This window comes from Callithrix jacchus, chromosome 7 (assembly GCF_049354715.1).
Source record: "Callithrix jacchus isolate 240 chromosome 7, calJac240_pri, whole genome shotgun sequence".
Lineage (NCBI taxonomy): Eukaryota > Metazoa > Chordata > Mammalia > Primates > Cebidae > Callithrix > Callithrix jacchus.
Window position 1 is genome coordinate 72,975,662 of NC_133508.1, and position 22,905 is coordinate 72,998,566.

Genomic DNA, 22,905 nt, shown 5'->3' on the forward strand with positions numbered 1-22,905 from the left:
TCAGCCTCCCGAGTAGCTGGGATTACAGTCGTGCGCCACCATGCCCAGCTAATTTTGTATATTTATTAGAGACGGGGTTTCTCCATGTTTGTCAGGCTGGTCTCAAACTCCCGACCTCAGATGATCCGCCGCCTTGGCCTCCCAAAGTGCTGGGATTATAGGTGTGAGCCACCACACCCACCATGTCAGTAAATTTATATAGTTTATATATATAAATGTATATTAGTGAGTTTATATAATTTATATATATAAAGGTATGTTAGTGATTTATATATTTTTATTTTTATTTCTAATATGACAGATTATATATATAACCCTACATAAACAAAAGCTGTCAATCATTTTGAAGAGTATGTAGAGCTTCTGAGACCAGGAAGTTTGAGAACTGCTGCTATATAGTGAGGCTTCCACTCTCTCACACCAATGACTCTGCTTACTGGAACCTGGCTTCCACTCCCAAGACCCCACTCACTTTTTCAGCAAAGGTTGCTAATGATATCCTTGTTCCTAAAACCTATATCCCCTTTCATAGTCCTCCCTCCGGCATCCCCCACAGTTGCTTGATGATTCTGATCATCCTCCTCCTTGGTATTTGTTTTTTCTGGGTATTGTGTCATTGATCTTCACCCATTTCTCTAATTGCTTCTTTTCCATTTTCTCTCTCTCTCTCTTTAAGCCCACTTCATTCTCCTGTCCCCTAACATGCGTCCTTCCTCTGAGGCTGTATTTCCTCTACCTGAGCGTAGCTGTCTCGAGCTGTCTCCTCCCACGCTGCTGAGTCCAGGTCAGTGCCCCAGCTCACGCTGCTCTCTGAATCTTCATTTTCCTATGTCTTACATTGCTTATTCCCCAGAGGTCTTTCTTACTGCTACTGAAAACCCAGTAGATCTATGAGAAAAATTCATCAGGTCCCTTTCAAATCAGCTCCTGCTCTGAGTTTTTCCATTTCTGCAGTTGCTACCACCATTTTTCAGCTACCTAGGTTGGGCACCTTGAGTAACCTTGATAACTTCTATAATTTTTTTCCTTTTTAAGACAAGATCTCGTTTAGTCACCCAGGCTAGAGTGCAGGGCCACAATCTTGGCTCACTGCAACCTCCACCTCCCAGGCTCAAGTGATCCTCCCACCTCAGCCTCCTGAGTAGCTGGGACTACAGGTGCGTGCCACCATGCCTGGCTATTTTTTTTTTTTCTTTTGTATTTTTAGTAGAGACAGAGTTTTACCACGTTGCCCAGGCTGGTCTCAAACTTCTGAGCTTGTGGTGCAATCTTGGCTCACTCGTCCTGGGTTCAAGTGATCCTCCTGCCTCAGCCTCCTGAGTAGCTGGGGCTACCGGTGTGTGCCACCACACCCAGCTAATTTTTGTGTTTTTAGTAGGGGTTTCACCAGGTTCACCAGGCTGGTTTTGAACTCCTGACCTCAGGTGACCTGCCTGCCTCAGCCTCCCAAAGTGCTGGGATTACAGGCATGAGCCTCCATGCCTGGCCTCTTCATGCCTTTTGAAAGTGAAGTAAATGCACTAAATCAATGAAAATGACTGCATTTTCAGACACTGGGGTGTGAGGTAATGTGGACCATCCAGGGAAAGAGAGCCTGCAGCACAGGTGGGCGTGGGGATGACAGTATAGAGGTAATGGTTGAAGGTAGTGACATCTTTGAAAAATAAGTGATGCAGAAGAACTTGCAAAAGGGGTGTAAACCAAGCCCTGCTGGGTGCATCAGACATTGGGATCAGCAATGGGATGAGAGTAAGGAATAGGCTGAGGATGAGAAACGGAGTGAGAGTGAGAGGTGAGGGGAAGGAGTGGGGAAAACAGCCAGGGATGAAAAAATGATCCTTTGCCATTGACATGGCTATTTTGACAGACTTTATAAAATGGCTGCACTGAACTCTGTATCCATGCAGAGCGGTCCTCAATCAGAAGGCACTGAGGAAAAGAGAGGACGTATGGTCAGAAAGTGATGTGATTAGAGCCACCAAGGTGAACGACTGAGAGAGTTTTAGGAAGAAAAGGGTGTTTAGCAGGGCCAAGAGCTTTTCAAAAGCCAAGGAGCCAAGCGTGGTGACTCATGCCTGTCATCCCAGCACTTTGGGAGGCCTTGGCAGGAGGATCAAGCCCAGGAGTTTGGAGGCTCCATGAGCTATGATTGTGCCACTGCACTCCAGCCTGGGCAACACAGTGAGACCCTGTTTCAAAAACAAAACAAAAAATCAAAAAGCCAAGGAACCTAAGGCCAATTTGGGCTGACTTCCGAGAACTGAATCAAAACACCTCTCCATGCCCAAGTAAGGAAAAGATTGGAAGCCACTCCCTTTTCTCCCTGCCTTTCCACTGCCTCACAGATGAAAAATGGAAAGTACCTCTAGTTGGTCCCCTCCCACAACCACTCAGACTGGTCGAGATGAGATGAGAAGTGGCTGTTGGATCTATTAATAGCAATAAGAGGGATGAGAAAAGGCTATTTGATCTATTATTAGCAATGTTGGCACCTGAGGACCTGAGAATTGGAAGCTGTGTGGTGCAGTGCTGGCCCCATGGCCAAGAAGCTGGTGAGTACATGGCCTAGAAGCTGGTGAGGAACAGAGGAGAATGACAATGAAGATGGAGAGAAGCAGCCCCTGAGAAGCAGGGGCCGAAGGAGTAGCTGTGTTACTGGTTGAGGGTCTTGACTAGGAGTGGTCCAGGTTCTTGGCATTTTGAAAAAAGAACTGGACAAAATGCACAAAGAAAGCAACGAGAGAATGAAGCAAAACACAGATTTAACAAAAGCACAAGAGTACACTCCACAGAGTGGGAGTAGGCTTTAGCAAGCAGCTGAAGAGCCTTGGTTACAGAATTTTCAGGGGTTTAAATACCCTCTAGAGGTTTCCCATTGGTTACTTGGTTACACCCTATGTAAATGAAAACCTGGCCCATGACCAGTCTGATTGGTTGTGGGAGGGGAGCGATTAGAGGTACTTTCCATTTTTCATCTGTGAGGCAGTGGGAAGGCCGGGAGTGGCTTCTGATCCTTTCCTTACTTGGGCGTGGAGAGGTGGGGTTTTGTTTTGATTCAGTTCTCAGAAGTCAGTGCAAGTTGGCCTTAGGTTCCTGCCTCTAGACCCTGTTGTCCTGCCTCAGCTGGGCACGTTTGTACGGGAGTGCCTGAGCAACCACTCAGATAAATACCTGAAGCCAAATACACTTGAAGTTGAGAGGAGAGATGAGGGACACATGAAATATTAATCAGTATAAAACAAATAGCCAGGAAAGGTGGCTCACACCTGTAATCCCAGCACTTTGGGAGGCTGAGGCGGGCAGATCACAAGGTCAGAAGATCGAGACCATCCTGGCTAAATCGGTGAAACACCATCTCTACTAAAAAAAAAAATACAAAAACATTAGCCAGGCACGTGTGGTGGCACGTGCCTGTAGTCCCAACAAGACTACAGGACTCAGGAGGCTGAGGCAGGAGAATTGTTTGAACCCAGGAGGTGGAGGTTGCAGTAAGCTGAGATTGCGCCGCTGCACTCCATCCCGGGCTACAGAGCAAGACTCAGTCTAAAAAAGAAAAAAAAATTGTTTTAAGGTTGGGCGTGGTGGCTCATGCCTGTAATCCCAGCATTTTGGGAAGCTGAGGTAGAATAATTACTTGAGCCAGGAGTTTGAGATCAGCCTGGGCAACATAGTAAGACCTTGTCTATACAAAATTAAAAAAAAATAAAAAAATAAAAAAATAAATAAGCAAGCTAGGTGTGATGGCATGTGCCTGTCTGTAATCTCAGTTATTTGGGATGCTGAAGTGGGAGGATCGCTTGAGGAGGTTGAGACTGCAGCGAGCCATGCTTGTGCCATTATACTCCAGCCTGGGTGACAGAATGAGACCCCATTTCAAAAACAAATTCGATATAAATTGTTAGCTACTTATTGGGACTACATGTGAAATGGGCCCATGGACCGTTCTTTTGGATAAATATCGACATTGATCCTTCTGCTGCTAAAGCTTGAAACTTCTATTTGTTTTGTCTAAGTTCCTTTTTCAGGAAGGGACTTTCAAGCCTCTCAAAAATAGGATCAGAGAACTGAAATAGGTCAGAGGCTTCCCATTTATCTGTCACCCAGTCAGGTCCCCCGAATGGTGGCCAGTTTGCTTAAAAGAGACTAAAACCAAAGGCATTTTTTTGTACATCTGATGCAACAGGTGTTTTAACAGATGGGGGCACCAGATGCCCTCTTGCCCCTCCCTCATTCTTACTCTCTTTTACATCTGTTCCCTGCTACGTAAACTCCTAGTTTTAGTCAATCAGGGAGATGGATTTGAGACTGAACTCCCGTCTCCTCTGCAGCACCTGATTAAAGCCTTCTTCCTCGGCAATACTTTTCTCAGTGATTGGCTTTCCGTACGGAGAGCAGCAGGACCTAGACCAAACACCTGGTATTTCGAGAACAATGGGATGACCTTAGAATTCAGAGGTAAATACATTCTCTTCCTTTTTTCCTCCTCCTTCACTCTTGATTTTTATTACTTCTTTCTTCTGGGAGCCATTAACCTCCTCTGGTTTTTGGCTTTTCTATAGCGTTGTCTTACTTAATCGACAGGGCATTCTAACATGCTAAGAACAAGAGTGGGATGGTTTGACACTTCGTTGAGGACAGTCTCAGAAGAGTTGAAAGAGAGCAGATATACCCCAAAGCAGGGGGTGGAAGGCAGCCTGGGTAAGACTCCCATTCTCAGGTCCCACCTGGGGCAGGGCCTAGGAAGCGATAAACTTAGGAGCTCATCTGGGCAAGCTGAGTTTGAGTTATTTTTCTTTTTTATAGATAAGGGACCTGAGGCGTGGTGAGAGTTAGTGGTCCAAGATGACATGGTGAACTGGGGGCAGGAATGGGGCCAGAGTGCAGTGTTGTGATTCTGACCATATGCCTTCCCCTGAAGTTCACTGGACATTGGTGGATGCCACTTTTATGCCCCTTTGCCATTTTTAATGAATCCATGTGTTTTTAGTACTTTGTCCACATTTTAGGCAGAAAATAAAAAATTTTTAGAATTTTTAAATTTTTATTTGAGACGGAGTCCCACTGTATCACCCAGGCTGGACTGCAGTGGCTCGATCTCAGCTCACTACAACCTCCGTCTCCCGGATTCAAGCAATTCTCCTGCCTTAGCCTCCCAAGTAGCTGGGACTACAGGTGCATGCCACCATGCCCAGCTAATTTTTTTTTTTTTAATTTTTAGTAGAGACAGGGTTTCACCATGTTAGCCAGGATGGACTTGAATTCCTGATCTTGTGATCAGCCCACCTCGGCCTCCCAAAGTGCTGGGATTACAGGCATGAGCTATTGCGCCCAGCCAAAATTTTTTTGTTGAGATGGGGTCCCGCTCTGTCACCCAGGCTAGAGTACAGTGGCACAATCGTGGCTCATTGCAGCCTTGACCTCCTACTTTTTATCTACTTTGCCTCCTACCAACTCGCACGCTTTCTCTGGAAGTCCTGAACCACCATGCAAATAAACTTGTTTTTCTTAATACCTGTGCAAGTCTGGAGACATGAAACTCACAGATTACCTCATCATAGAGCTGTGGTACCAGAGATCTGTATCATATTTACTAATAGGAAAGATATGTTTGAAATCACTAGCATCACTCTGGGACAGGTGGAGGGAGGCGGCTGTTCACAGACCACCTCCAATGCTCCAGGACACACTCAGAGCAGTGACATTCCCATATGTGACAGCAAGATGGGAGCTGTACTCAAAACAGGTCAGAACCTTCCCATTCATCTGTCACCCAGTCAGGCCCCCCAAATGGTGGCCAGATTGCTTAAAAGAGACTAAAACCAAAGGCATGTACATCTGTTGCAACAGGTGTTTTATAGCACAATATGCTTCTCCTCCCCAACAGACTTTTCATGAGTATGTGGAGGGGGAGGGTGTCTTTACAGGTAAGAAGTGTAACTTTAATGAGAAGGGAGCAATTAGTGTTTATTTGGTGATTTACATTTTTGTTGTTGTTGTTGTTGTTGGAGTTTTGCTCCTGTGGCCCAAGCTGGAGTACAATGGTGCGATCTTGGCTCACCAAACCTCCACCTCCCAGGTTCAAGCGATTCTCCTGCCTCAGCTTCCTGAATAGCTAGGATTACAGGCATGCACCACCATGCCTGGCTAATTTTGTATTTTTAGTAGAGATGGGGTTTCTCCATGTTGGTCAGGCTGGTCTTAAACTCCCAACCTCAGGTCATCTGCCAGCCCGGGCCTCCCAAAATGCTGGGATTATAGGTGTGAGTCACTGTGCTTAGCCCTTGGTGATTTACATTCTGTATCCAAACACTTTGCCTTTGGAAAAATCAAAGGGCAGCTTCCATTACATTCTAGAATGATGTTCACCTTGATCCATCCCAGGTGTGAGGGGATGGAGAGGTTCCTGTAGCTGGCCCTGTCTCAGGCAATGACCAGATCAACTTAGCTTTTCTCTGGCCCTCTGCCATTCTGGAAATTCCTTCCCTTGGATTGAATAGACCTGAACCAGCCAGTTCCTCAGTCCCAGGAGGGAGCCTATGGCAGAGGGCTGCCAAGCCTCTCTGAAGCAGTAAGGGCAGCCCTGGCTGGAGACATTTTACATGGATTCCAGTGAGACCCGGCCTCCTGCTGCATCCTGCAAAGTCTGATCCTGCCCAGGAAAGTGGCTCAGCTGGAAGGCAGAAGGGAAAGGGGCACACCACACGTGCCTCCCACGCACCCAGCCTAGGGTGCTGCTTGGTGACTCATGGTGACGTGGGAAGGTGGATGTCACAGAGCATCCTGCTGGGTGTCTTTAGAAGGCAAGCACACTCGGGGTAGAGGGAGACCCTGGGGGTAAGGAGTACATATACGCTGAAAAGAAGCCAATATTTTCTTGGTATGCATCTGAGTATGGGATCATGAATAGAAGGATGTGTGGGGAAGCACAGACACTGGCATGTCCTGCCTGGGGCGGGCTGAGTGTTCCCTGTTGTGGCCTTGCTTACTCTGTGTCTGTGGTTACAGTTCCTGGTATGCCAGGGAGAAGAGGGCCTTCTACACTGAGCCCTTACTGTTTATGGCAACTTCTTCGAACGGTCATTGATTCCAAACTTGCCTACAAGGCAGAATATATCCCAGAAAACCGAGGATTTTGTTAATGTTTACAGGCCCTCTTAGATCCCCACAGGGAAGCTGAAATAGTAATCCTGAAAATGACAGTGGGGATGACCCCTTACCCACTCTGGGGGCTCACACTTATGACTCTGGAGGCTTTCGGTGGTTGACACAGAATTAAGAATAAAATGGGAAAGGACAAGTTTAAAAGTCAGAATATATTTCACTGAAAATATGTGTATGTGTGTGCCTTTGAGTGAGAATGCTCCCCAAGGGAAACTCACACAGTTCCTTACAACATAAACAAGAACTAGATGTAATGGCTTCACTAACTAGAAAACTAGCAGCATCATTTTGGGCCTGGGGTATTCCCCAGGGGTCACCATCCAGCAGCCTCTCCCAGGGAGCAGAGGTCACCTGTCAGAACAGCTATAATTCATCCATCATGGCAAGCAAATCGTCCCCCTTGCTGGTGCTCAGCCTCGGCTGCTCTGTGATCTCAAACTCCCCCATGATTCGAGCCAGTTCCTCGCTCCGTTGCTGATCCTATTACGGAAACGAGAGGTAAAAGGGCATGAGGAGGCTGTGCTGGCAGGCTGCCTCTTTGTGAAGTGGCACTTAGTTTTTTGTCCCACCACTGATACGCTTCAGTTGCCCACCTGTTTGTCAGAAAAGGGATAGTAGTTACAGGCTGATCAGAGAGATGAAGAGGGTTTTTTTTTTTCTTAATCAACATGTATGTAACCAAGCATCCCTGGCTGCTGCAGAATAGCAGACAGGTGTAGTTAAGAAACCACTTTAATTTCAGCAGGGGGAATGACAATACAGCACTTAACAGCTATATTGTAGTCTGATTCCTGCTTGAGGAAGGGAGGCTGGGCACAATGGCTCACCTCTGTAATCCCAGCACTTTGGGCAGACCACTTTAGGTCAAGAGTTCAAGATAAGCCTGGCCAACTTGGTGAAGGCCTATCTCTACTAAAAATACAAAAAAAAAAAAAAAAAAAAATTAGCCGGGCATGGTGGTGGGTGCCTGTAATCCCAGCTACTAGGCAGGCTGAGGCAGGAGAATCGCTTAAACCTGGGAGGTGGAGGTTGCAGTGAGCCGAGACTGAGCCACTGCACTTCACCTGGGTGACTGAGCCAAGACCTCATCTCAAAAAAAAAAAAAAAAAAGTGAAGGGAATAAGACGGACCCTGTGTAATCCCCTGTACGCACCTGGGTAGCTTGTATGTTGATAACTTCATGGGATAACTCTTCTGGCCTGGTTAGCGCTGCCTGTCTGGATGAGATGGTAAAGAAAATGGGTGCAAGGTTAGGGTACTGTCCCTTCCAGCACGGCAAACTGGCTCTTGCCTATTGTTTCTGCCTCATCTAATGCCATTTCTCTTAAACTTTCTACCGTATGCCCTATGATCTAGAAAGTCAAGTTCTTTTATGTTTCTGTGACTTTGCACATACTAAGCTCTACCAAGAATGTTTCTTCCCTTCCTCTGCTTGGCAAACTCCAAGACCTAGATCAAACACCGACTCTTTCAATCTGCCAGTGCAGAGTCAGTCATTGTCCTCAATTACAGCATTCATGACACAGCACTGAAATAACCTATATATGTCCATGTTGATTCTCCCACTAAGCTGAGAGCTTCCTGAGGACAGGTTCTAGGTCTTACTCCTTCTTTGTGTCCCCAGGACTACATAGTACCTGTCTCACAGAAGTAAACAAAAGAAGTTATTAATAGTTCAATGAATGGGAAATAGAAGGTGACACCCACCTCAAATATTTGGTTATGAGAAGGATCACGAGATAATGCATGTGAAAGTGCTCTGTAAACTGTAAGCACTGCAAATCACTGTGGCTGATTTACTATTGCTATTGGTTTTGAGTGATACTGTGATACTGTCTAACGCAGAGAAATCAAGCTCCGACCTCACTCTGGTTTCTTAACACACTGTCTTAATCTGGTCATCCTGGCTTCTAACACTGCTTATTCAGCCATGCTCTGATAAGTAAAACATAACTCCCTTATGGCTTTCTTTATTATTATTATTTTTTTAGAGACAGGGTGTTGCTCTGTCGCCCAGGCTGGAATGCAGTGACACAACCATAGCTTGCTTAACTAAACTCCTGGGCTCAAGCGATGCTCCCGCCTCAACCTCCTGGGTAGCTGGGACTACAGGTGAGCACCATCACTCCACCTCTTTTGTTGAACAATTCCAGAAGGTTCAGGTCATTTCATCCTGGTGGGTTATTTAGCTAGGTTATTGAATTTGTCGGTATTTTATTTGTGATATTTACACAAATATTTATGAATGCCACTGGTTTGTAATGGTCATTTTGGGTTCTTGTCACACTTGGGATTTTTATATGTCTTTAACGAAACACATTTAAAACATACTCTTCTTCTTCATCAGAGGTAAAGAGATTCAACCGGAATCCAGGCTCAGGGCCGCTGGGTTTCTTAATCTCCATCCCTCCCATTAGCCTGGCCAAGAAATTCAGCTCTTCTTTAGCAAGAGGGTTTGGAGCAATGCTTTCCTGCAGAAACAGTTGCATGATTTTTAGCCACAAGAAGGCGATCACATTTCCTGCTAAAACCCCAGAGACACAGGTAGGTATTATAAAACAAGGTGAAACAATCGCTGTTTAAATTATTTCTGGATCCAAACAAAGCGTAGAAAGCAGGTTTAACCAAAAGCAAAACAATCACGTCGGAAGCAGAGGGAATGTAGCAACTTTGCAAACCAGAGATTTTCATACCGTCCCCATGTGTCGAAGCTGCAGGAATCCACATTTCTCCTCTCACTACCTTTCTCCTTGAAGGAGAAGAGTACGTACGGCTTCTTTTGCCGTCAATCGGGTTCCCTCAACATTTACGAGTGACCTCAGTCCAGGCTCCTTCCACAGGGGCCGCCACACTGCCCTCAGGTGGTGAGGCCGGGAACACATCCTTGAGTTCATTTCCTCCTCCCACATCCTCACCCTGCCTCATCCTGCACCCCTTCCTTCTAACCTGGCCTCCCCTGTTCTACCTGAGCCTCACTCCACCACCAGTTACCTAAATACAGTTTTTATTTAATTTCTCCCTGGCTTGAAACAAACCCCTCTGCTTCCTGTCGAAAGAGCAAAGTCCAAATAGTTTAAGCCCCTTCCTGCTCAGGCCCCAGTGTCCCTGTCCAGGCGGGTCTCTGTCAGCAGCCTCCATGACGCTGTGATCCATTACATGAGCCTTGTGGAAGATGCTGCCACCCTCTTCCCGGGAACACTCCTGCCCCTCTGTCACCTTGGTTCGTGTGACCATTTCTCCCTCTCTGCTGTTTCATGGTTTACCTGCTCTGGAGCCCCACTTCAATATCCCCGCCTCTGAAATGCCTTCTTGATCCCTGTCCACTGGACAGAAGCGCATTCCTCTAGCACAGCACTTTGCTCAGGATCCCCAGCCAGCCCTTCCTCCACCTCGTTCGAGTTGTTTCTATTGCCTTCTTTCCCAGGGTACTACAGGCCCCTTCAGAATAGGACCACATCTACGTCAGCTTTGTGTCCCTGGGTCCCCAGCCCATAGAAGCAGTTTAATAAATGTTTGTTGAATAGTTTAATATTCTGTGATCTCTCTTACAGCTAGCTGGGAGCTAGTTCAGCAAAAACGTGTAAAGATGGAATTCAGAGAAACTGAAACCCCACTCTGACTTAGCTACCACGGTGCTATATAGGGAAACATTAAAAAGAAATGTTTTAACAATCAGAATACACATGAGTGCTGATGTCAGCCATCATGGACCTAATGGCACTGGTACTATGCTACTGCACATGTCCTGGTGTGTGGTTCCTCTTAATTATGGTGGCTGAGCCAAGCCTAAAATTATCTAATTAGTGAGATCACTGGAAGTCTCCATGAAAAGCTACAATTAAAACCTATGTAGTTACAAGGCAGAATGGAGAAGATTGCAAACAACAAGGGAGTGTTGGCTAGCTCCGAAATCTAAAGAGCTCCCACTCTGTCTTTATGTAGATGTCTGTATCTAGAGAGAAGCTATGATGGTACAGAAGGAAGGCAGAAGCTCACCTGGGTCCATGAGGCTAAGTTCTTTGATGATCCAGACATATGGGTTTCCACAGGCCGATTCAAGCTGTACCTAGTGTGACAACAGAAAATGGTGACATCATGCAGCCGCTTTCCATGGACTTCCCTCTAACTTGTAAACATAGTTCGTAGCTTTTATTTTGTCACATTAAATAGCATCCAGAAAGGTGCTGTGGGTATGGACTAAGTGAGTGTTAACCACTCAAATTTCTCTTCTTCCCAAAGAAAAACACCTGGGGAGGCTGGCTGGCAATGCCTCCTCTTGTGAAGAGCAACATGTATCACTGAAAAGACAAGCAGCTTTACAGAAACGGTAAGTCTTTCTGGATTTCCACTGCAACACAGATTTTGGCTAGTTCTCTTCCATGGCTATTTCACATCATATATCTTTTCATTCTGTTGAGTTCCCTTATGTTTGGTGTTCCTGGGTGCTCTCTGAAATGTCAGGTCTCTGATGCAGTGTATCTAAGGGGAAATTACTCCTATTGTCAGCAGGGATTTTCATAGCAGAAGTCAGGCTGTTTTTTAAAATGAAGTGACCTCTCTTGGACTTGAATTGACTCAGAGAAGGAGAATTTGCTTACATGTTAGTTCCCAGTTTCAGGACTCGGTCTCCATAAAGTTCAAAAGAACCTTCTTTGGGTGCACGGACATAGTTTCCACCATGCTTGAACTCTATCCTCTTCACTTCTTCACCTTTGTTGTTGAACATTCTACAATACAAAGTATGACATGATGGAATGTTCCCCAAGCTTACGTAGTCCTGGAGGCTTCTTTATTCTTTGTACTACAGAACAAAAAGGAATTCATGCATTCCTTCAAGATAAAGGTGCTGGTTATAATAATAATAATACAATAATTATGTGTGTGTGTTTTTTTTTTTTTTTTTTTTTGAGACAGTCTCACTCTGTCGCCTTGGCTGTAGTGGTGTGATCGCAGCTCACTGCAACCTCTACCTCCCAGGTTCAGGTGATTCTCCTGCCTCAGCCTCCCAAGTAGCTGGGACTACAGGTATGCGCCACCACGCCCAACTAATTTTTGTATTTTTAGTAGAGATGGGGTTTCACCATATTGGCCAGGCTGGTCTCGGACTCCTGACCTCGTGACCCACCTGCCTTAGCCTCCCAAAGTGCTGGGATTACAGGCATTAGCCACCATGCCCAGCCACAATAATAATATTTACTGAGCACACATATGTGCCAACTGTTTTGTAAGCACATTAGAGCACTCTTATCTTATTCATCCACATAGTAACCATTTAACAGATGAGGAAGTTAGTCCTGGGTAACTGGGTAACTTGCCTCAAGTCCCTCTGCTAAGTCGCAAGGCAGGGATTAGAACCTGACTTCAACAGCTGTGTTTTACTGAAGAAAGAAAAGGGCTGGGCAGACCATGAGTGGCTCGGCAATGCGGCTTTCTGTGTGCGGCCCATGTGCTGATTTCCTAGCACCCCAAACATAGCTCGGATCATTGTTGGGAATTCACCTGATGAGTCCCGGAAGTTCAGTTCCCCAGGGAACAGGCCCAGACACCGGCAACACAAAGCGACCGTTATTATTCTGAACTTTATCCTTTAGAAACATGGATACCTGGAAAAATACATTTATTGTCATTTTTCTTGATATGTTTTCATAGACATCAATATTCTGAGGGTGGAAAGTACATAATGGTTTGGGAACATTACCTATGAGTTTATAACAAAAGAAGGGAGAGGCCAGGCGTGGTGGCTCACGCCTGTAATCCCAGCACTTTGGGAGGCTGAGGCAAGCGGATCACCTGAAGTCAGAAGATCAAGACCAGCCTAGCTAATATGGCAAAACCCCCATCTCTACTAAAAATACAAAAAATTAGCCGGATGTGGTGGCAGGTGCCTGTAATCCCAGCTACTCAGGAGACTCAGGCAGGAGAATCACTTGAACCTGGGAGGCAGGGTTGCAGTGAGCCGAGATCACACCATTGCACTCCAGCCTGGGCAACAAAGTGAGACTCCATTCCCCAACCAAAAAAAAAAAAAGGGGGGGGGGCGAGAAAAAATTATACTTGCAGAGTTAACTGTATTTTAACAAACAGAAGTATTTTTTTTTTTTGAGACAGGGATGCACTTTGTCACCCAGGCTGGAGTGGAGTGGCATGATCTTGGCTCACTGCAATCTCAGCCCCACCCAGCTCACGTGATTCTCCTGTCTTAGCTCCTCAAGGAGCTGGGACCACAGGTGTGAGCCACTGTGCCTGGCTAATTTTTATATTTTTTGTAGAGATGGGTTTCACCATGTTGCTCAGGCTCGAACTCCTGAGCTCAAATGATGTGCCTGCCTGGGCCTCCCAAAGTGCCGGGATTATATAGGTGTGAGCCACCGTGCTCAGCTACAAACAGAACTACTTTTAAGCAGCACAGCAAACCAGGTTAAGTCATATTACCCCCATTTTAAAGATGAGAAAGCTAAAGTTGAGAGTGAAGTGACTCGCCCAAAGACAGCAGTAAGAGGCAGGGCCAGGATCTGACACCAAGCGTGACTCCAAATTCTACCCCCATTCCGTGGTTCCCTGCTTACTTTCCATGCAGCTGCAGGTCTTGAGCTGTAAGAACCTCATTACGGCTACTTTCTAGATGAGGCAGCTCACAGGTTAAGATGCCTCCTCAGGGTCAGCCAGCTGGTAAGGGGCAGAGCTGAGGATTCAAACCCCTGTGATTCTGGCTCTGGAGCCTGAACCTTATCCACCTGGACTAGAAACAAGGATGGGGCTGGGGTGGGGGGATCCCGCTGGCATTCAAGTTTGAGGGTCTTTCATGTGACTGGAAACATATTACACTTATTTCTCCTCCTGGGTTTGTGTACTCTATGTAGAGGTTTTGGTCATTCACAAATTAAACCTCAGAAAGACTATAGCAGTTTCTTACTGGGTCTTGGCTTCCTTATCTATAAAATAAGAGATGAGCTTGAAAATCTCTTCACCTCTAATATTCTATAAGTTTATATTAGTAATATAATCAAGAATAAGCATGTTAGGTGGGCCTGGTTGCTCACGCCTGTAATCCCAGCACTTTGGGGATCTGAGGCGGGCGGATCATCTGAGGTCAGGAGTTCAAGACCATCCTGGCTAATGTGAAACCCTGTCTTTACTAAACATTCAAACATTAGCAGGGTATGGTGGCCCATGCCTGCAATCCCAGCTACCCAGGAGGACAAGGAACAAGAATCGCTTGAACCCAGGAGGTGGAGGTTGCAGTGAGCCAAGATCATGCCACTGCACTCCAGCCGGGGCAATAGTGCGACTCTGTCTTAAAAAAAAAAAAAGAAAAGAAAAAGCATCTGTTGTGGGCAAGGTAGTGAAAATGCAAAGTGATAAGAATGTGTAAGCTGGCAGTTTGGCACACTGATGTTAGACTCTCTAGGCTTAAATATCGAATGGGCCACTTCTGGGTTTTTGGTAAGTTACACAACCTTTCTGTGCGTCAGTTTTCTCTTTGGTAAAGGGGGGAGAATAACAGTAATAATAATAGAATAATAGTAATAATAATAGATAATAACTTGGTAGGTTACTGTGACAACTAAATCAGACAATGTATTAAAAGCAAAGCCTGACACATAGTAAGTGCTCAATAAATGGTAGCGAATACTCTTATTATTACAAGTCTATTTGGACACAGGAAACAAACATAAAATAGAGAAAAATAACACTATAAAGCAGGACATGCTACATAGCAGGTGTATAGAAGCTTGTTGAGGAGAATGATTGCAGGTATGCCAAGAGTTTGTGGGAAGGCAGGTATAACTGTGGGTCTGGAGCTGAGCCTAGAGGAAGAAGGTGGGCATAGAGAGACTTCAGAGATGGAGATGAGCAGGTACAAGTTACCTTTTCAGGGGAACATGTAAACTGGTTTGGTCAGATGGTTTGCTGGATGACCTTTAAGACATTTTTAACTTTGAGATTCTGTGAACAAGGGATGTGAGGACAGGAAAGGAGAAAGAAAATTTGGAGGGAGAAGTGGGAATATTTATATGTGCTGGACCCTCTGTTAGCTTAATTTTATGAGGTTGATTATGGTATGGTATATCTGAAATGTAAAATTTAGGTCATATGTGTGTCTGTGTTTGACCTGAGATCTCTGTCTGTTTGCCCAGCCCCTCTGTTGGCCTTTTCTTCTCCCTCTACCTTTTCCTTTCCCAGGTAGTTGTGTCTCCTCCCATACTCTAGGGCTCAACTCTGTGCTGATGGCTCCCAGATCTGAAGGTCCCGCTCCACCTTCTTCCCTGGCATCTGACCCATCTGTCCCATTGCCTGTCACGCATTTCCATCTATGGGTTCCCTAGGATGTACCTCAAATTCCCCCTGCTCAAAACAGGGGGAATTTGTCTTCCCCAATCTGCCCCTCATCTGGAGTTCCCAATCTCAGTGAATGGCACCACCAGGTCCCCAAATTAGCAATAGGCGCCACCCTCTCATCACCTTCCCATATCTATTCAGTTGCCAAGCCTTTCCTCTCCACCCAGCTATTGCTCCCCGTTGCAGGCCTTCACTGTTTCCTGCCTGCCCCACTGCAGAAGCCTCCTGTCTGGTCTCCCTGCCTTCCTTCTTGCCTGCTGTATTTTTTTTTTTTTTTTTTAAAGGCAGAGTCTTGCTCTGTTGCCAGAATTGCTTGAACCTGGGAAGTGGAGGTTGCAGTGAGCCAAGATCGCGCCACTGCACTCTAGCCTGGGCAACAGAACAAGACTCAATCTCAATAAATAAATAAATAAATAAATTTCAATATTTCTAGTACAGCTTTATTACCTTGTTATTGGGAAAGCCTTTTTTTTTTGGAGATGGAGTCTCACTCTGTCCCCCAGGATGGAGTGTAGTTGCGTGATCATGGCTCACTTCAACCTCAACATCCCAGGCTCAGGTGATCCTCCCACCTCAGCCTCCTGAGTAGCTGGGACTACAGGTGTGCACCACCATGCTTGGCTAATTTTCTGTAGAGATGCCATATCACTCTACCATGTCACTCAGGCTGGTCTCAAACTCCTGGGCTCAAGCAGTCTGCCTGCCTGGGCCTCATAAAGTGCTAAGGTTGCAGATGTGAGCCACTGCACCTGGCCAGGAAAGCCTTTTCAGTATAATAAATTTTATCTTGTCAGAATTGGGAAATCAATACGGCTGTTTATGTTACTACCAATCCATAAAATAATCCCCAAATAAGCAGCCCTGATAACGATATGATACAGAATTTTTAATATTTCAAATCGGTATTTTATATTTAATGAAAAACTTAATCTTATTTGTACTTTCAGTTTTTATTTTAATCAGTGACAGAGATCTTAATTTATATTGATGCTATTATTGCTTCATCCATGAGCAATATTCATGAGAGTTAAAATAAAATTGGCATCAGAATTGAAATCTATTTATAATCTTCCTTTGTCCATGGAAGGGAAATATAATAAGGCACTAAATATACTGCATTGCTTCCCCCCGCTTTTTTTTTTTGGAGAGAGAGTCTTGTTCTGTCACCCAGGCTGGAGTGAAGTGGCATGATCTCGGCTCACTGCAACCTCTGCCTCCTGGATTCAAGCAATTCTCTGCCTCAGCCTCCCGAGTAGCTGGGATTACAGGCATCTGCCACCACACCCGCTAATTTTTGTATTTTTTTTAGTAGAGATGGGGTTTCACCATGTTGGCCAGGCTGGTCTTGAATTCCTGACCTTGTGATCCTCCCGCCCCGGCCTCCCAAAGTGCTGGGATTACAGGCGTGAGCAACCATGACCAGCTGCTTCCCCTTTTTTTAAAATTGTATTTTGCCCAGGTACAAAATTCAAAAGTCTCAAAAGGGTATACATAATGAAGAGTCAGTGTCTCTCCTACTCTTGTCTTCCATATAGTTCCCCACTCCTGGAAGGCAACACTGACCAGTTTCTTGCATATGCTTCCAGAAGCACTCTTTCTATGTATACCAACACAAATATGTTATGTATGCTGTTTCTGTTAATCCTCCCAACAAAATTAGTTATTATAATTTTCATTTTTCAGATGAAGAAACTAAGGGTTAAGTTGATTCGCCCAAGGTCATGGAGCTAGTCCTATAGTTGGGATTCATTTTCTTAATTAAAATTTTTTTATTTTGGACAGGTGCTGTGGCTCACATCTGTAATCCCAGCACTTGGGGAGGCGAGGCTGAGGTGGGCGGATCACCTGAGGTCAGTTCGAAACCATCCTGGCCAACATGGTAAAATCCCGTCTCTATTAAAAATACAAAATTAAAAAACAAACAAACAAAAATTAGTTGGGCGTCATGTCAGACACCTGTAATCCCAGCTGCTTGGGAGGCAGAGGCAGGAGAATCACTTGAACCTGGGAGGTGGAGGTTGCAGTGAGCCAAGATCATGCCACTGCATTCCAGAGTGAGACTCTGTCTCAAAAAAGATTTATTTTCAGGACAGAGTCTCACTATGTTGCCCAGGATGGTCTTGAACTCCTGGGCTCAAGTAATCCTCCTGCCTCAATATCCCAAGTAGTTTATTTTATTTTATTTTATTTTTTTTTTAGGGAGGGAAGGAGGAAGGGAGGAAGGCAGGAAGGGAGGGAAGGAGGAAGGGAGGGAGGAAGGAAGGGATGAAGGAAGGAAGGGAGGAAGGGGAGGGAGGGAGGGAGAAAGGGAGGGAAGGGAAGGAAGGAATTCAAGCAATGAGAGAGACATTGCCGACCTGGATCTAGAGGTTTACAAGTTGATTTCTTTTTTTGAGAGAAGGAAAGAAAAAAAAATGAGTAAAGGAGAGAAAGAAAGAGGAAGAGAGAGAGGGTGGGTGAACGGAAATATTGCTTTATTCTGAAAAAAAAAAAAAAATGGGTATTAATAATGGCCAATCAATATTTCATTTAAACCTATGAGTAGGTGTGATGTGGTATTGACAAGAATGTATATTTTGTGTATTTGAAGTGGAGAGCTCTATAAATATTTATTAAGTTTACTTGTTCTGGATCTGAGTTCGAGTCCTTGATATCCTTATTAATTTTCTGTCTCATTGAATCTAAGTCTCTATGTATCTGGGTGTTAGGATCGTTAGCTCTTGTTGTTGTATTGATCCTTTTACCACTATATCTTTGTTGCTTTAAAATCTATTTTATCAGATGCGAGAATTGCAACTCCTGCTTTGTATTTATTTATTTATTTTTGCTCTCCATTTGGTTGGTAAATCTTTCTCCATCCCTTTGAGTCTTTGTGTATCCTTGCATGTGCAACAGGTCTGGATGTAACATGCCGTTGGGTTTTGGCTGTGTCTTTTGATTGGGGGATTTAGTTGATTTAAATTTAGGGTTACTGCCATTTGATGTTGACTGGCTGTTTTATCCATTTGTTGGTGTAAATTCTTCTTTATGTTGGTGCTCTTTACTTTTTGGTATATTTTTAGTAAGGCTAATACTGGTTGTTTCTTTCTGTGTGTAATGCCTCTTTCAGAAGCTCTTGTAAAGCAGGCCTGGTGGTAATAAAATCTCTGAGTACTTGCTTGTTCATAAAAGATTTTATTTTTCCTTCAGTTGTGAAGCTTAGTTTGGCTGGATATGAAATTCTGGGCTGAAGGTTCTGTTCTTTGAGGATGTTGAATATTGGCCCCCACTCTCTTCTGGCTTGTAGAGTTTCTGCTGAGAGATCTGCTGTAAGTCTGATAGGCTTGCCTTTGTGTGTAACCTGACCTTTCTCTCTGGCTGCCCTTAGTATTTTCTCCTTCGTTTCAACCCTGGTGAATCTAACGATTATGTGCCTTGGGGTTGCTCTTCTTGAGGAATATCTTTGTGGTGTTCTCTGTATTACCTGGGGTTGAATATTGACCTGCTTTGCTAGTTCAGGAAAATTTTCCTGAATAATATCCTGAAGGGTATTTTCCAGCTTGGATTCATTCTCTCCGTCGCATTCAGGTACACCTATCAAACGTAAATTTGGTCTTTTCACGTAGTCCCACATTTCTTGGAGACTTTGCTCATTCCTTTTTATCCTTTTATCTCTAATCTTGTCTTCTTGTTTTCTTTCATTAAGTTGGACTTTGACCTCTGTTATCCTTTCTTCTGCTTGAACAATTTGAGTGTTTAAACCTGTGCATACTTCTCGGAGTTCCTGTATTGTACTCTTCAGTTCCATTAATTCACTTATATTCCTCTCTAAGTTGTCTATTCTCAATAGGATTTCATCAAACCTTTTTTCAAAGTTCCTAGTTTCTTTATGTTGGGCTACAACATGTTCTTTTAACTCACAGAAGTTTCTTATTATCCATTCCCTGAAGAGTGATTCTGTCATTGGGATGCGCTCGTTCTCCATCAAGCCTTGTTCCATTGTTGATGTGGAACTGTGATCATCTTTAGAGGGAGAGGCGTTCTGATTTTGAGTATTCTCAGCCTTTTTACACTGGTTTCTTCCCATCATTGTAAATTTATCCTCCTGTCATCTTTGAAATTACCAACTTTCAGATTAGGTCTCTTGATTGGACATCCAAGTTGTTAGTACCCAGGGCCAGAACGGTGGTGTTAAGACTGATGGTGCTTTTCTGCCCAGGATTCTCCTGTCTGGCTTCCTTTTTGTGTCTGTAATGGGCGACTCTGCCTTCCCCGGGCTCCAAACCTCGGTCAGAAGGGGAACCAGTCTCGTTTACTCTGCATCGAGAGCTGCCGTGCGGAGGTGCTGTCACAGCTGCTGCGCCGGTCTCAGGAGTCGTGCCAGGGACCCGTGTGGGTCCTCCAAGCCTCGGTCAGAAGGGGAGGCAGCCCTGTTTACTCTGCTCCGAGAGCTGCCGCGCCGAGGTGCTGGCGAAACCGCTGCGCTGGCCACCAGAGTCGCACTGGCGACCAGTGTGGTTCCTCCACTGGGGATCTTCTGCTCCGTGAGCTTCCTCCACTGGGGATCTTCTGCTCCGTGAGCGACCAGAATTTGTCTGAAAGTGTAGTGTCCTCTAGTTCTCTGCGCTTTGACTGAGAGCTGCAATCCCGAGCTGTTATCGATCGGCCATCTTGGATCATTCCTCCCCCAAGTAGTTTAGACTACAGGCACTCGCCACTATGCCCAGCTCTGGAGTTGAGATTCAAAGAGAAAGGTGAAGCTGGGTATAGTGGCTCACACTTGTAATCCCAGCACTTTGGGAGGCCTAGGCAGGCGGATCGCTTAGGCCCAGGATTTCAAGACCAGCCTGGACAACATAGGAAGATCCTGTCTCTGTAAAAAATACAAAAAATTAGCCAGGAGTGGTTCCATGCTCCTGTAGTCCCAGTTACTTGAGAGGCTGAGGTGGAAGATCACTTGAGCCCAGGAGGTCGAGGCTGCAGTGAGCCATGACTGTGCCACTGTACTCCAGCCTAGATGACAAAGTGAGACCCTGTTTCAAAATAAAAAAAAAAAAAAAAAAAAAAAAGAGAGAGAAACAGGTCCGGCTCCAGAGCCTGGGCTTGTTTTACCATATCATACCATCCTTCCCATATCATTTGGTTAAACAGTGGGAAGAAACAAAGCCCTGTCCAGGAGAGATAAGGCTTCAAAATTCAGAAGCTCAGATTTTTTTTTTTTTTTTTTTGAGACAGGGTCTCACTCTGACATCTACTCTGAATTGTGGATTCATCATGGCTCATTGCAGCCATCCTCCCATCTCAGCCTCCCGAGTAACTGGGACTATAGTCGCATGCCACCATGCCTGGCTAATTTTTGTTTTTGTAGATACGGGGTTTTACCATGTTACCCAGGCTACAGAAATGTGTTTTTATTTTATTTTTATTATTTGTTTGTTTGCTTTTTGAGACAGGGTCTCAGCCCAGGCTGGAGCACAGTAGCATGATCTTGGCTCACTGTAGCCTTGACCTCCTGGGCTCAAGTGATCCTCCCACCTTGGCCTCCCAAATAGCTGGGACTACAGACACGCACCACCATGCCCACTTAATTTTGTATTTTTGGTAGAGATGGGGTTTGTCATGTTGCCCAGGCTGACCTAGACTCCCGGGTTCAAGTGATCCATCTACCTTGCCCTCCCAAAGTGCTAGGATTATAGTCATAAGCCACTGTGTCTGGCCATAAAATGTGTCTTTAAAAGTTTGAGTGTAGAATTGCCTGGCTATGTAGTCATGGCAGGAGGAGAGGGGACCAGTTGGGAAGCATAGCCCACAAGAGTATGAGGGCCTGAGCCAGGGTGGTGGCAACAGAGATGGAGAGGAAGGAGTGCCAGGGCATGGTGGCTCACACCTGTAATCCTAGCACTTTGAGAGGCTGAGGGAAGAGGATCACTTGAGCCCAAGAGTTAGGGACCAGCCTGGGAAAAACAGTAAGACACTGTCTCAAAAAAAAGAAAAGAAGGTGTGGATATTCACAAGGCCAAATCTATAGGTCTTTCTTATTTTGAGATGGAGTCTCGCTTTGTCACCCATGCTGGAGTGCAGCAGCATGATCCTGGCTCACTGCAACCTCCACCTCCTGGGTTCAAGCAATTCTCCTGCCTCAGCCTCCCAAGTAGCTGGGACTACAAGCACCCACCACCACGCCCAGCTCATTTTTGTTTTTTTAGAGATGATGTTTCACCGTCTTGGCCAGGCTGGTCTTGAATTCCTGCCCTCAGGTGATCCACCTGCCTCGGCCTTCTAAAGTGCTGAGATTATAGGCGTGAGCCACCTCGCCTGGCCATTTTTGTATTTTAGTAGAGATGGGGTTTTACCACATTAGCCAGGCTGGTCTTGAACTCCTGACCTCAGGTGATCCACTCACTTCAGCCTCCCAAAGTGCTGGGATTACAGGTATGAGCCACCACACCCGGTCTATTCTGTGGGTCTTAGCAGTAATTGGATGAAGATCAGGGAAGGGGAATCAAAGGTGACATTCTGGTTCTGGGCCAAGTGCATGGGAGAATGGTGGTGGTGCCCTCAAAAGAAATGAGAAAGTCAGGGCAGCACCTGAACTGTGGAGATTAGTTTAGCTATAGACATCAAGTTGTAGGCACTGGTGGGCATCCTGGTGGGAAGTTTTAGCAGCAAGGTGGTGGAGATGTGGGTCTGGAAGGCAGGGGTGGGGCCAGGGTAGGCTAGAGGTTAGACTCAGGAGGCACAGGCAGGAGTTAGTAGACAACAGGGCAAGGAAGGAGACCCCTAATTAACAGGAGGTGGGTAGAGACAGGAGGAAGGTTTGGAGACAGGTGGAGGGAGAGAAAGGAGTAAAAGGCATTGAGATGGGAGAGGAAAGGGAAGGGAAGGCCAGGATGGTACGGAACTATGAAAGACCTGGAAAGGTGAGAGTTCCATGGAGTAGGGGCAGCCTCCTGACAGTGTCAGATACCGGAGTGGTCAAGGAAAATAAAGCTCAAGAAACAGTTTTGCAGTTGAGATCAGGCTGGTGACTTGAAAGCACATTTCCTCTGGAGAAGTAACACAATAAACCGTATTTCAAAGAAATTCACAAGGTAATCAGAAAAGAATGGCAACATCACTGTCTTCCTTGGTCCATTTAAAAACTGCTGAGATTTATTATCAATATCTTTATCATTAGGGAGGCAAACCCTGAGGACATCACTAACTGGTCAAAATCTCTGTCCTTGTCTGCCCTGATGACTACCAGGTTGTTTTTCTGGTACAGCAGCTCCTGGGTGTTCCTGGGGCTGCCCATTGACTTACTCGGATGTGCAGGTCTTGGAAGAAGATGAGGAGTGTCTGCCGGATCAGCTGGAACTCCCCTGCAGAAAGACCACCATATATCTGCCAAAGGCAAGCAGAAAGTAGAACTTCACTTTCAAAGAG

General features: G+C 45.4%; 1 protein-coding gene, 1 long non-coding RNA gene and 1 other non-coding gene across 6 annotated transcripts in view; 1 reads left to right on the forward strand and 2 right to left on the reverse strand.

The window, feature by feature from the left end:
- Positions 1-5,834: 5,834 nt before the first annotated feature.
- OSCP1 (organic solute carrier partner 1) overlaps positions 5,835-22,905 on the reverse strand; it is a 35,182-nt gene continuing 18,111 nt past the window's right edge. For all 4 annotated transcript variants that reach the window (XM_002750618.7, XM_009000905.5, XM_002750619.7 and 1 more), the window contains 7 exons: positions 22,783-22,863; positions 12,661-12,764; positions 11,760-11,888; positions 11,158-11,227; positions 9,493-9,632; positions 8,315-8,378; positions 5,835-7,641 (listed from right to left, as the gene is read on the reverse strand). In XM_002750618.7, coding sequence (XP_002750664.3) covers positions 7,525-7,641; positions 8,315-8,378; positions 9,493-9,632; positions 11,158-11,227; positions 11,760-11,888; positions 12,661-12,764; positions 22,783-22,863 — 705 coding nt within the window. In that variant the 3' untranslated portion in view covers positions 5,835-7,524. The remainder of the gene's footprint in view (positions 7,642-8,314; positions 8,379-9,492; positions 9,633-11,157; positions 11,228-11,759; positions 11,889-12,660; positions 12,765-22,782; positions 22,864-22,905) is intronic.
- On the reverse strand, positions 7,830-7,958 carry LOC118143451 (small nucleolar RNA SNORA63). Its single transcript, XR_004727665.1, has one exon. It is a non-coding gene; the product is annotated as a small nucleolar RNA SNORA63 (small nucleolar RNA).
- Positions 9,508-22,872, forward strand: LOC118142897 (uncharacterized). The gene is made up of 3 exons (XR_004726765.3): positions 9,508-9,705; positions 11,401-11,488; positions 22,727-22,872. It is a non-coding gene; the product is annotated as an uncharacterized LOC118142897 (long non-coding RNA).